General features: G+C 34.9%; 1 protein-coding gene across 2 annotated transcripts in view; it reads right to left on the reverse strand.

The window, feature by feature from the left end:
- Positions 1-14,074, reverse strand: part of UBR2 (ubiquitin protein ligase E3 component n-recognin 2) — a 59,319-nt gene that overhangs the window by 17,574 nt on the left and 27,671 nt on the right. For both annotated transcript variants that reach the window (XM_068939717.1, XM_068939716.1), the window contains exons 16-30: positions 13,894-13,955; positions 12,964-13,074; positions 10,958-11,023; positions 9,532-9,654; positions 8,928-8,991; positions 8,409-8,533; positions 7,062-7,114; positions 6,697-6,799; positions 6,086-6,134; positions 5,558-5,712; positions 3,323-3,425; positions 2,390-2,499; positions 2,081-2,161; positions 1,049-1,230; positions 166-365 (exon numbers count right to left, since the gene is read on the reverse strand). In XM_068939717.1, the coding sequence (XP_068795818.1) occupies positions 166-365; positions 1,049-1,230; positions 2,081-2,161; positions 2,390-2,499; positions 3,323-3,425; positions 5,558-5,712; positions 6,086-6,134; positions 6,697-6,799; positions 7,062-7,114; positions 8,409-8,533; positions 8,928-8,991; positions 9,532-9,654; positions 10,958-11,023; positions 12,964-13,074; positions 13,894-13,955 (1,587 nt within the window). The remainder of the gene's footprint in view (positions 1-165; positions 366-1,048; positions 1,231-2,080; positions 2,162-2,389; positions 2,500-3,322; positions 3,426-5,557; positions 5,713-6,085; positions 6,135-6,696; positions 6,800-7,061; positions 7,115-8,408; positions 8,534-8,927; positions 8,992-9,531; positions 9,655-10,957; positions 11,024-12,963; positions 13,075-13,893; positions 13,956-14,074) is intronic.

A 14,074-nucleotide genomic window follows, 5' to 3' on the forward strand; every position in this document is an offset into this window, starting at 1 on the left:
CACTACCGCACACAAAAAATAAAAGCGTTTTGCCACTGATTACAATGAAGTCGTTCACAATTATATAGCTAACATGAGAAAGTGAAGTTATACTGCTTTATAAAAAGTATGTGGTCATTACAGGCAATTGTGAAATTCATAAAGACGACTATGAATACCACTCACCAGGGTCTGGAATAATTTTGTTTCTATTTTTAGATAACACAGTTGATCTTTGAATAAATGCTGCCAAGACCATAGCCCTACTGTCCACTTTAACTTCTTGTTCTTCTTGACACAATATACACATAACAACCTGTCTGTGTTCAGCCACTCTGGTTTGCTCTGGTCCCAAAGCTGTGAGTTTTGCGTCTGAAATTACAGAGCTGAAATATTCAAAGAATACTAGTGAGTGCAGTATTTGGAAAAAAAAAAAAGTCAATCAGATTATGCTTTAAGTGAGATTAATAAACATTTATAGCTTTACGTTAAATACTCGGACAAAAAATAATTTTGGCAAGTATACAACAATATCTATGTCCCCCAAAATAGCTACACAAAAATATTTTTTCCAAAAAAAAAAAAAAACACCTCCCAATAGTGGACGTTTTACACCCTTATTTCTTTCAAATTATATTTTAACAATTGTATTTATCCTAACAATTGTATTTATCATCCACAGATGACAAGCATTCGTCAGCTATTTCTCATTTAGTATGTTTGATAACATTATCTCTTCACAAAAAATTGCCTTCTCTTCATTTCCTCTTCTCATGAAATTAACAATTCTACTGGATGGATTTACAGGAAAAATAGTTATTTATCTGCTTACACTGAGTACTATAAAGACAGGAGGAGGGAGAAATCAGCGTATATCCTACAACTTTGACAGTAAGTGGAAAGAAGAAGCTCCCTTTACTGCCTCTTTTTTAGTCTCAAATTTTTGAATAGCTCTCTGTTAAGACTAAAAAAATTTGCTGTTTGGTTTAAACAGTAACAATAAGGCAATACGATGTAAAATTTAATGAAAACTCATTTTAATTCCTCATTTTATTTTTTTTTCCTTTACCTATTATCATGTACTCCAGAGGCTGAAGTATCTAGTTCCTCCAAAGTCTGCTGAAAGAGTTCTTTATTCTCATTAATGAAGTGCCGTTGCATCTCAGACATCTGGGCCATGATCTTCTCCCTGCGCAGCCTGGCAATTTCAGCTTTCCGCTTTCTCTCAGCTTTGTCTTTATCGCGTGAACTCTGAAATTGCATTGCTCATTTAAAATCTTGTTACAATAGGCAATTTATGTTGCTGACTGCTCCATATAACTTATACTAACCACTTAGCAATCAGAGTCTCATAAAAAGACAAAAAATCCAAATTACCAAAAAATTTTTGTGCCCTCTTTGCTTTGGCTCATGTTAAATGCCAGGTAGAACTGCAGATCCGCAAGCACACTCCCTTCTCCACCCTTGAATTTTATTTTTTTCCTCTTTTCTTCGGGCACGCATAATATAAAACAAAAAGGAAAGTAAATAACAGGTCCCTAGGGCTGTTCTCCCTCCACACTGGTTGCATGCTTAATGCGTTATAGTACTCCAAGGTCTTTGGGTAGCATCTAGAAAGTCATGTTGAGCTACACAAAGTGGTAGAGTTTATCTGCAAAGACCTGCAAAGTAAGCGAAATGGTGTCTATACATTTTTAACAGCTTCCCATACAGTCTGAAATGACGGGATGAGCAGAGTCTTTAAGTGCTATGATCAGTGCTATGAACCAGAACTAGCAAGTATGGTAAACAGTAAACTTGCCAGAGTTTTGGAGATCACAACAGGTAAAGGCAAAGTATTTAAAAACAACAAAAACAAAAACACACAAGCAAACAAAAAACCCCACCACACACCCCCACCCGCCACGATCAGGGACTCTCCCAGTAGGTCTTTCCAAAAAAAGTGGGTTGGTCTAATCCACACAACCTGTGAGACTGAATTCAGATTTCAGAAATCACTGGGATTTCTGGTCTTCGCTTTAAAGCAGCAATTAGAAACATAATTCATTGCTGGTCACAACCCACACCAGTTTCAGATGAGCTAACCGTTATAACTTTTTACCTCCTCCATAACATTTCCTTCTGTCTCTGCCACGGGACTTGTAGAGGAGCTTTCTCTTAGTTTCTTAATAGCATTGAAAGTCTGTAAAAACCAAACAAAACCTTTTTAATGAGTTTGACACATGAATATATAAAAACTGTGCTTACAATAATGCTGGCCAGATAATGCATAGTGTTGGACTCCAGAAGAGAAGACAAGTAGGCACAACAAATCAACATGGGAAATACAAGGAAGTCACCACAGCGTAGTTAGCAAAGTTCCAAAAGTCTTCTTCCTGAGACTTTCATGAACTTTATAGAACAGGTTTACCTTCAAAATCCATCTGATCATGTCCTTGTGCACTTCCAAATGAGGCGCGTTTTGCAGCGTTTCCAGCATAGCTAGTATACTAGGGGAGTTATTGGGTGCCTCTCCCGGTCCTGAGGGGAAAAAAAAAAAAAAAAAACACATGACAACTGATTATATTTATACTTGACAAGTTGATCACTCATAATAAAAAAAAAAAAAAAAAAAAAGAGAGACTTGCATAAATTCAACAGCTGAAGAATCTCTTCAACAAATAGGCACAATGTGTCTTTCATTCCCTCCAAAATATTTTCATAAGTACCCTCTCAACACCAGAAAATTAGAAGGAACAGTCTTAAAAGTCTTGCTTGTTGACTATGTTTTTTTCAAGACCACATACACTGTATGCATTCCCTGGCTGTTTGCCTCTTGGGAGGCGCCATGTACACCTTACAATATTTTATTTCCCACCTATTTTCAGTGGAAGAGTCTTATTAACTTTCATGTCTTCATAAATCTGCAGGAACTAATTAGAAAATGCAGGAGAGTCAAGATTAAACTATTTATTGGCAATACAGCCACGGAATTTGCAATTGTAATGTCTGACCATGTATTTCAAGACAGCAGCAATCTTTCTTGAGATACCTCTTCAAAAAAGATATTAAGAATAAGATTTGCTGGGAATTACTCTATTTTTGGATTTCTTTTCTCCCCTAAAAAAGGGCATACAGCATGCTACTACCACAGAATCTACGCATATATGCAAACTACATATACATACTCATTTTTTTGGTAGAATTTGAGAATTCTGTCTTTTGAACCCCAAGCTATAATACTAGAAAAATTTTTGATGGGTAAACAAACTTTTCGTAAATGCTGTCTCAGAAGAAGAAAATATAATATGCTGGCATTTTCGACTGCTTCAAATTTGCTATGCATTTGAAAAGACAGGCATACTTGATATTTTCTGAGTGAAGGTAAATGTTACGACATTCTCTTCACTGAGATTCTCTAGATGTTGTTTTTCTTCTTGTAGCGCCATTCCAAGCAAATGTAAAACCTAAGGAAAAATGATCAGTTTTAGTCCTTTTCTTAAAGCACACATATATTCTCTGCATATAGTTTGACTAATTCATTAAAAGATAAATAAGATACACATCAAAATTAAATAATAAGAACATATTTAAAGCAGCTCCATAGATACGTCAAACATTAGGGACAACGTGCGTTTATAAATTCTTGAAACTTCACCTGACAAAAGCATTTCACTGTTCTCTGTTTGTCGTCCTGCTTACTCACTGTGAACTCTGTGCTTTGGGATAAATTCCATTAGTTTCTTGTATTTCTCAATTTTCCCTAGCAATGGCAGGCTATTATTGCAACACTCTGGACAGAAGTATGAGGATATTTTTATTTGTATGCATGTATGTGTGTGTGTGTATATTTTTTATTTATTTATTTATTTATATCTCTCTCTACACATACATACATATTTATAGTTGCAGTTATTTGTATATTTATTTATATACCTTTATACATTAATAGATACACACACACGTGTGTCTCTATTTAACTATATACAAAAGTTAATTGAGAAAAAGTTAAAATGATTAAACTAGTTTTATTTTAACACTCCAGAAGCATTTTGAAATAAATAAAAGAGAATGTTGACTCAATCCTTAGGTCAGTAAAAAGTTGCCATTTCGAATTTAACAATTAAAATGATCTATTTCGCTCTAAAATAGTCTGAGTGGCATTTTGAAGTTGAAATACTTAAATTTGGCTGTGTGCTCTGTCACGCCGAATTGACCACTTTCTTCATCACAAACGAACTGCCAGGATACCCTAGGTAAAAAGCCTTACTGAATACCTGGAATTAACAGTGTAGGAAGTCATAAGCGCGAGGAAATCCCCACCAGAACTGGAATAAAATACTCCAAGATAATTAGGGTTTCCACAGAAAAAAAATGGTAAAACGGAATTTGACTCTTGCAGGGTTTTTTGTTTGTTTGTTTGTTTAAACACTCAATTTTCCCCAGCTTATCACATAGCTAACAGGCCTCATCAGATGCAGGCCACCTCTCCCAGATGCCTCATGCCAACCTTTGACTAGTGCTCCCAAGCTGAGAGTGGTTTGCACAGGAAAGTCTAATCGCATGATACTGCTGAACACAAAGCACTATTTCTGAGCAAATACTAGGTCCTTCTCAAACCCTGAATTTTGGGGAACAATACAGAGGCATCCAAACGGCTGAGCATGTTTCAGCTCAGAAGCAAAATACCTTATACCATTTAAGTACTTATTCTAAAGCCTAACATTCTTATGGTACTGAAATGTGACGGCATTCTTCAGTTTTTTGCTATGATTTATAATACTTATATACTGTTCCTTTTACAATAAAGTATTTTATATGGAATTGCTCTCATGTTGATTTGAATTTAGCTATAAAAAGCAATATACTTTTCAATAGACTGAAAATTAATATTCAGCTTCGCAACCAGAGCTATATTTCAAAACAGTATTTCGAAATCTATCAACATTTTCCAAAACGTTGGTTTTGTAGGCCAAACAATCCTTACCAATACAAATAGCCCCTTTGATGGCAGTTTGCCTTTAGCTAACAACTTTTGCACATCCCATCATAGACGACAAAACCTAGAGTAGCTCTCCAGGCTTCTGGAGATTGTTATGAATACTGGGGAACAAACAGTTCAGTTTAACTTTTCAGTACTGAAACACATTCCCGTTAGAGAACTCTTTTGTGTATTTTATAATTTTTTTCTGAAATGATTTAGCCTACCTACATTGAAAATAAGCAAAGAAACGTCAGAAAAAATGCAACATGCAACAATTCGGATATAACTGGTTCTCTGCTATAATTATCCACAATTATTTCAACTGATGCAAGCAGAATTCTTCCCTCTTGCGCGTACCTGCTAGAAATTTACCTCTGTCTTCCATACACTTTTAAAAATAAATTGCACTGGGTGCAGACGGGTCTCCCTAGCCTTGTATATCTATCAAAAAAACACCATTTACTACTCAAACATACACATTCTGTAGATGTTAATACACCAAGTAAGCAAAACCAACCAACCAACCACACCCCTCCACACTATAAACAGATGTTAAAATGCTGAAAAACACACTCCTCCTTTAGCATATGCCGAATTTTAAATACAGAAACATACCCTTTGCAGCATGGACTCCGACCAGGCGTAGCCATTGTGTTCTACTGCCCACTGCAGTATAGTTCCCATAATGCACAGCATGACATCAGATTGCAGAATATTAACCAGACTTGCAAAAAGTGGGCAGAAAGGAGGCAGGGCAGGAGGTGGAAGTGCTGAAAGGGAAATTTGTGTTTTTCACATTTCTAAGACTTGCAAGACCCATATAAAGCGTCCAACTTTCAGACAGCTTAACTCAAGACAGCGTACAGTTGCTTGGTAAATAGCATTACCGATAAGCAATGCATGCTGTAACATTCAGGACTGCTTGCACTTAACATGAAAGTTGAAGGAATAAGCTACTCCTAATGGCTGGTTCCATGACAGATTAGATTCCTGTCTATGACCAGGAAGACAGATTAGAAATTACTACATTTTCACCAACTTCTGGCTAACCCAAGAACACGATGTTAGTCTAAAAGCGTCGGGGCAATATGCAGATCTACAGGGGTTTCCTTCTTCTCCCATCTTCCCCCATAGAGGATGTACCTGTATCTTCTCTGTTCTGTTTTTTCAGCTTTCTTTGTGCTTCCTCTGCCTGAAACAGAGTAAAATTGGCATCATTCCTCAAAATCTGTACAAATATAAAACCAATAAAAATAGCATTTTTATTTTATTGCATTGTTACAGTTTTTCCCTTCTTCTCCCTAGTCTTCAATAATACAAGCAAGTTTCCACGTCCTTTCAGTTTTTCTTGCATCCTACCTGTAAATATCTAGTACTGCTTGCATCTTCAGAAGCAATCTTTTATCTTAAAGCAGCCTGGATTCTTTCTAGCATAAAATCAGGAGCCAAATCTGAGCTAAAATGGTAACTTCCATAAAGGTAAAGGGAAATACAGACTACGAAAATACTTTCAGTAAAATAAGGCCTAATAAAACTACAAGTCCTACATACACAAACTCACTGATTTCAGCAGTTCTGTATAGGGTGCAGCATCTGATGGCACCGAAATCACTACAAAATCTCTTTGTCAACTTCCTTAAATGCCTTACCTTTTCCAAAAAAAAGGCTGGCTCATAATACTCCTTCATAAAATAAAGCTTCAAAAACAGAAAAAACAAGGAAAATGAAAAACAGAAGGTTAAATGATTAGTTACCTTTGATTGCTCTGCCCTTGAAAAGTGATAGAAATACAGATTGAAGTTCTTGGCACATTCTGGTTTTAGTTCGTACAGTCCTCTGCCTGTTAATCCAGGCTTTCTGCAAAGAAAAAATAAAGTTGTATGAAAACAATGTTCAATGGTTATAACCATTTTTACACTGAAATGTTAAACTAAAACAGCTAAAAAGTGCTGCTCAAGATACATCCTACCAATCAAATAAGTAATAGTATTTAGAGCAATGTACAGGAGCAAAGCCATGGAGGAAACAGTGACCCAGCCCCCTTCTTCTGCTCTCTCGTTTTCACTAATTTAGGTATTCAACTTTTAAAACCGAAATACTAGAATAAAGCAAAACATACTTAAAACAGGCAACTTCTTCAATCACACTTTCCATTCCCGTTTCTCTGTTCTCCTACATTGAGTAAAAAGAAAAGACAAGATAGTGCTACTATGATTCTTGAATTAAGTACGTTTTAATACCACATAGTGCTAGATAAATAAGCAAATTAGATGTAGAACTAAGTCATTTTATTAGCACTTCCAGAAAACTCTAGAACATGAAGATAAATTCAGAAATCTCGTATCTTCAGAAAATATTTTAAAATTTGTGCCATTTTAAAAACTTATTTTTTACTGTTTTTCCCTACCCTAGCAAACTTGGGCATAATAGATATCAATAGAAAAAAATTCTTAGTTTACTCAGTATATATTAGGTACGTGTTAGCCAATATTTCTGTTTCCTAGACCTTTAAAACTAAATAAACACAAGAGAATGCTAAAAAGTCATGTCACTGAAAAATGACAAAACCACCACACAAAAGGTAGCAGGAGAAATCAGCTCAAACGTGTGATGGAGCTTCATACGGAAATCACCTTTTAAGTCACATCCCCTTCTTGCGATACACATTCAAAGCAGTTAATAGCCCAGGGAAAAATGTATTTATTTAACTAAGACTGACAACGTAATTAATTTAGAATTCTAGCTTAAAATGTTCTCTTTCATCCAAGCCTAGAATAGCTTTTTAAAAAGCTATTCTAAGTTTTTACTTTTCAAATTTTGTTGTCCATTTAAAACATTTAGAACAATGAAAATAATTCAGAAGATCTTATTAAAAGTGTTACCAATATAGTAGAAGGTTAAGTTTTGAATCTTGACTTTCTCCTCAAATCACGTTAAAAGTTTAATTTTTTAAATAATGTTTTTGTAGTCATTTTTACTATTCTACACAAGCACTTACAGAACATTTCAAATAAATGCTTCATATAAAGGAAGCAATTATGTCACATTATGAAGTATTTATGCTACAAGTCATTATATTTTGCCTAGTATTTTTAATTACTGTTAGGCTGTCAAATAACACAGTTGATATTTTTTGATAACTCTGGCAACAAACTCTTATCTTTTTAGTCAGGGCTGACTATCAGAATGCAGGGACTGCTGGCCAGGTGGTCTAACAAGAAACAGTCTTGAAAAGGAAAGAGCTGAAGAAGCTCTCATGTCTTAGCTCCTGCTTCTTTCAGAGGTTACTTCCTTCTGCAGCTCTTTACTACCTCTCCCTGAAAACTGTAAATCTGTACTTGTGCTAACATTTCTTTTTGCACAATCATGCTGCTCCCCCTCCACATTTAAGGGCGTAAACTTAAGACAGTAATTTTCAGCAATCAGTCTTATAAAGTTGAAGTTACACTCTTCCCAAGTTACTTACATCTTCAGGTAATGCCTTTACCAATTCACTGTGAGCCATGGGCCTGATGCTCAGCTGATGGATGATCTCTCGCTTGATTTCATCTGTTGCATTTACTTGTCCTATTCCAGGACTGAATCTTTCTCCTGTGAACAAAACATAACAATTCTTTTGTTTTACCATTTTAAAAACATGACTTTTATTTTCTGTTCTTTTGCAATTTAAACAAAAAGACCAGAAAACAAATCTTTTTTGTGAAATCCCAACAAGTTCACCCACCAGTGTTCAAAAATATAATTAATCTAAGCTGGTTTCAAGGCCCTAACACCTTTTTTCATGAACAGGATGACTTTGCAGGACTGATACTTGTGCCTTAAAGGAATTAAAATCGAACAAAATTCAGTAAGTCTTTCCATCTAGGAAAGCAGTCTGAACTGCAAGAAACTGGAAATGGAACTGCACTTCAGATGAAGTATAGTCATTCGACACCATTAAACAAATAAAATTTTAAAAAAATGATTAGATGGTTTCTGAACTTACCAACAATCATTATAATGAGGTATAACATTTCTTCTATAAGAGTGTTATTCTGTTGAACAACATCCTGGTTTAAAATAAACAAACAAAAAACAGAATAAACATTTTTCAATTAAGTGTGTATATATACATACATACATACATATATATATATATATATATACACACACACACACATACACTATTATATATAGTATATAATAGATATATATACACGCACATACTATAATATATATCTATATCTATCTATTATATATCTATATAATACATATCTATCTATCTATCTATATATTATTCCAGGAGCTGAAAATATTTTCTCGGTGTTTCAAAAATATTGCCCTTTTCCACATTTGCACTCCAAAATTAGGCTTTGCTGAAATGCAATCACAATTACCTTAAAATTCTTGAACAATGCAATGATTATACACCAGTTTCAGGCATTTACCATTTCAAAATATAAATATATTTATACAAATTTGAAACTCGTCAAATTAAAATAAGGTATAGTTACTTCTGTATTCATGTCAAAAAATTGCACAGAGTTGGTACAATAGCATCTGATACACTTTCAAAAACAAAATTGCAAATTCTCCATTTTATAAAATACCTTGTTAGTATTTTCTGTGCTAAATCTTTTGCCATAGTCTGGAGTACTAAATATCTGATAAAGTTCAAAGCGGCTCAGCATTATCATCAGGAAATGATTTGGATCCATCATAGATACACCTGTCTATTACAAAAGAAAAAACGGTTATTATAAATGGAAGAAATATCAAGTGCTATTAAGGGATGTTTGTAATTCATAGACAACGTTCACAGTATATTCCTTATGAAATTCATTCTCTCTCTATCCTGCTCAAAGAGATTTAATTGCTTAAACTTACTCTCTTAGGACTTCAATAATGCAAGTGACACCACAGGTTTGAGTAAACACAGTCCTCTGCTTTACACTTAAAAGGGCATGAAATTGATAAAATACTCAGGGTTATTCTTTCTATCCCAAATAAAATCCACTAAAAGTTTTTGTATTGTTTCGTCTCTGCTACTCCGTTCCTGCTGCCTCAACTTCTAGAGGTCATATTAAAATGTGTGTTTAGAACTTAACGTATACCATGTACTGATTTAAAAAACAGATTATAAAATTCCAACCCTCCATTCATCAGAAAGACTTTCCAAACTTTCCTGGAAAGAAGAACACCAACTTTAAAATATGGCCACACACATTCACTTCCATTTCTGAAAAACTAACAACCAATATTCATAACTGGCTGATTTGTAAATACTGTTAGTTAACAGGTACGATTTTAGCAAACAGTTGTTTACTATTGATAATAGGACTATCTTTAAGATGTTTACATTTCTAACCAATCTCCTTATATCCACATGATGATGATGAACCTCACAAATCAAGGGCAAGTCACGCCTTAGCGAAACACATCTGAAACGACAAGTAACTCTGGACACACGCATCGTGCTGGGCAGCGCTAAGTGCAGGTAAGATTTGGTGGCCCTCTTGCAAAAGATTTTGCTGCCACGGTCAACTGCAAACCTTCAGCTGCAAATTTTAGCTTTATTCACTTCAATTTAGATGTAATGCATCAGATCTCCCTGTATCAGGGCTAAGTTCACTCTCAGTTTTGGGCTTCAGAAGAGATTTTACAACACGGCAAAACTGGCAAACCGTGGTATGAGCTTTTACCTTTTAACCAGCATTTTAAAGGTTAGTTTTGACAGGAAATGAGAAAGGGAGAAGAGGTAACACATGCAGTGAGCCCAATACTGAAGACTCATAACTGCCAGTATAGCATCATCTATCATTCTTAAAGATGTAGTATTACACAGCCGTTACACAGGAACTCTGCGCTTTCCAAAGCATTATATGTATATATACATATAGTAATGAAGAATACAGTTTTTCCACAAAAATTTTGATTTTTTTTCCTTGTCATTAAAGGGTTTTTGATGGAGTTGTACACACACGCACGTAAACCCCAAAAATGCTCAACAAGATGTAGACTGGTATATGTGGTTACCTGAAGCATGACTATGTCCTTGTCAAACATCTCCCTCCTGCACTTCACATTATGATAGTAATAAATCTAAAAAAAAGCACAATATTTAATTAATATTATATTTATTCTAAACTTATTTTCATTCTGGAAAAATAAACTCTTGTCATATAGCATTACTGACTAAAAAAAAGTATTAAAAATCTGTAAAATTTATATAAATATGTTTGTATACAAAAAGCATTTTAATATTGCTTAAAACAAGCATAGTTGCTGGCTGAGTTGTATTAATCCAACATTTACGTAGCATATACTTAACAGAAGGAAAAATCTTGGAAGTTTTTTGGGCTAAGTTTTAATATATTTACATGTTTAGTACTTAAGAGTTTGAAATTCACGGGAGAAAAAGCCCCTGCAGTCAGAGGAATGTTCGTTCTTTGCTGCACCAAATGCATCAGTTGAGACTGAATCTTTCAAAGTTGCTGGTTTCAGGAAAACATTAGGAGCATGTTAGAAGCACACTTAACCCAAACTATTCTAGGAGTAAACTCAACAGTACGATGAAACAGCAGCCTCATCACCACCAGTGCATGGCAAAAAAGCAGGAAATAGTGATTCCACAGCAATTAGGGAAAAAAAAAAAAAAAAAAAAAAAGAAACAGGCTGTCAAGTTTCTAGGCAGGACTGGGAACAATTTCCAGTATGCTCTACTTTCCTTGAGCAAGGGGGCACCACTTCTCACCAGAATTACATGAATGAGAGAGTAGAGCATGCCTTCCTTCTGTTCCCCAAACTGCAGCTCCACAAGCAAATGCCCATTCCTATCTTCTGGGAAGACATTCTAGAGTATCTGGCTGAACATGAGTTCTCTAGAGTCAACGGAAAGAAAAAGGCTCTTTCAGACCACGGCAGCCAAAGGACTTTAAGTATTCTCTTAAATTTAAGATGCCAAAAATCAAGGGAAGTCAACACAGAGAGTAATTATCTCTCCATCAGAAGTTATGCTGAAATTTCAGATGTGATATGTGTCTACAGTAATATGAATGTTATCATAGTTGTATATAGCATTGCTTTTGCTTTAAAAACGACAACAAAGACATCACTTTGTAAGAACACATTCTTTAGGTTAAAAGGCAAGAGAAGAATTTAAAGCTGTTCACACAGACTGATTTTAGCCTCCAAGTGCACATGTATTGCAACTATCTGATGAAAATGGAGACTTGTGGGAGGGAAAGAACAGTTTTGCGATTAAATCAAGTTAACACCTTACAGAACTAAATCCTATTTCTGTTATAACCTTTGTCTTGCTAAGTAAATCACTTAAGACCATCACCCTGGTGGGTGGCATTGACACTACAGTATCCATTTTATAGCTGTTGTGCTCAAAACATCTAAAACCCAATTTGCACAAATGCAGAGAAAATTTGAGTCAGAAGAAGCTAGTCCCCACAAGCCCGATCTCTCTCTATACATAGATAAAAGCCAAGAAACACTGTTCTATCCTGATTCTGATGCTTCTTTACCTTGTGATCTCAGGATTTTAATTACCTTAGAAATAGTAATAATATCTTACCCCAGGGGTGCATATTTATATATTTGAGACATATTTTTACCTGAAGGTGATGAATGCATTACCAAAGAAATACAGATCTAATTCAGCACTTCTTGACATTGCTGGACAGTGTACAGTAAACAAGGTAGGGGACAGTAACTGCGTTATACTTATAAGCTTCTTTACGAAGAGAGCATTAAGTTCACTGGGCATTGTAGTAGTTTTGAGACTTTAAAAAAAAAAAAAAAAAAAAAAGCAGCTTCCTACTAAGAAATCAAAGATCAGTTTAAAAGCGTAAAGCATTCAAATGATCCAAGTGCCTCACTCCCATTGCCTTTCCATAAGATTTCCACAAGAGGATTTTGAAATCAATACTGAAGTTCTGTTTTTAAATACAGAAAGGGAAGTTCTTGAGGTCCAAAATCACCATGTAGAAAGTTAGCAGAAAAGAGTAATTATATAGCTATTGAGTACTTACCTGATTAACAAGCGAGAATCCGTTTCTTCTCCACATCCCTGCATGCACTTGGGCACATAGGACTAGGCACCGTAGAGGATGTTCTATCAACATAGGTGGGCTAAGTTCACTCTGCATTAAATAAAGAGACATAGTATTTTCATACAATAGAAAAAATTTAAAGGAAATGGGGTCAAAATGGAGGAGAAGGGAGGATATTTATGGTCATTATATATTTTTAGGAACGTGAAAAAGTAGTAAGTCCAAAACCCATGCTACAAAGGTCTGATGAGCTCACTTAACAATCCATCCAATCACTCTGTCAACTAACCTCACGTTTAACCTTGCTCCACGCAAGTACTCTGCGTGGACTTCAGTTTATTCCCAAACCTATTTTTTTTAACGTTATCTATTTAATAACATTGCTATTTTCTCTTTCTTTCAAAGGTTAGTTATTCTTTTAAAAGAAATTTCCTCTGCCAGTTCTGCTCTATTCTCTTTCTATTTACTTCGCTCTTTTTAACTTCCCCTTAAAGCAGCAGTGTACCAACAGGAACATGCAGGAAGCAAGAAACAACTGGGGAACAAGACTAGAAACTCTAAAGTCAAGGAGAAAGAATTAGGTCATGCCAGCAGAAACTAAAAACAGTTTCTACTGTGAAAAGAAAGAAGGTAATGCATGAAGAATAAAATACAAACCTTAAATTTGAGTCTTAAATTATTTAAGAGGGCAACACCGATTGCTTAAGGCCTAGTCATGAATGTCTATTCATCTTTTAAGCGGTAATTCTACCCACCGCACAAAGATGACCTCTCTACATAGAATTTGTAGCAGAAAGATAATTTGTTATTTGTAATAATATTGTACTTTTACATGAGCAATTTCACTTTCAGCATATCAAAAGTATTAATTTGTTATATTTAATGAATATGTTATATTAAATTACATACCAGGGGTAGCAGCTCAGGAAATTTGTATGCCACTTCAGTTTTACTCAGCAAAACATGTAAGCCTATATAAATACATAAAATACATACATACATTATATAGCAATACAATATTCTACATAACTTCAAGAGGACAAAAGAGCCATCTAATTTCCTATCTGACCATTTTCTACACAGAGTCTTC

The sequence above is a fragment of the Struthio camelus genome, chromosome 3 (assembly GCF_040807025.1).
Source record: "Struthio camelus isolate bStrCam1 chromosome 3, bStrCam1.hap1, whole genome shotgun sequence".
Lineage (NCBI taxonomy): Eukaryota > Metazoa > Chordata > Aves > Struthioniformes > Struthionidae > Struthio > Struthio camelus.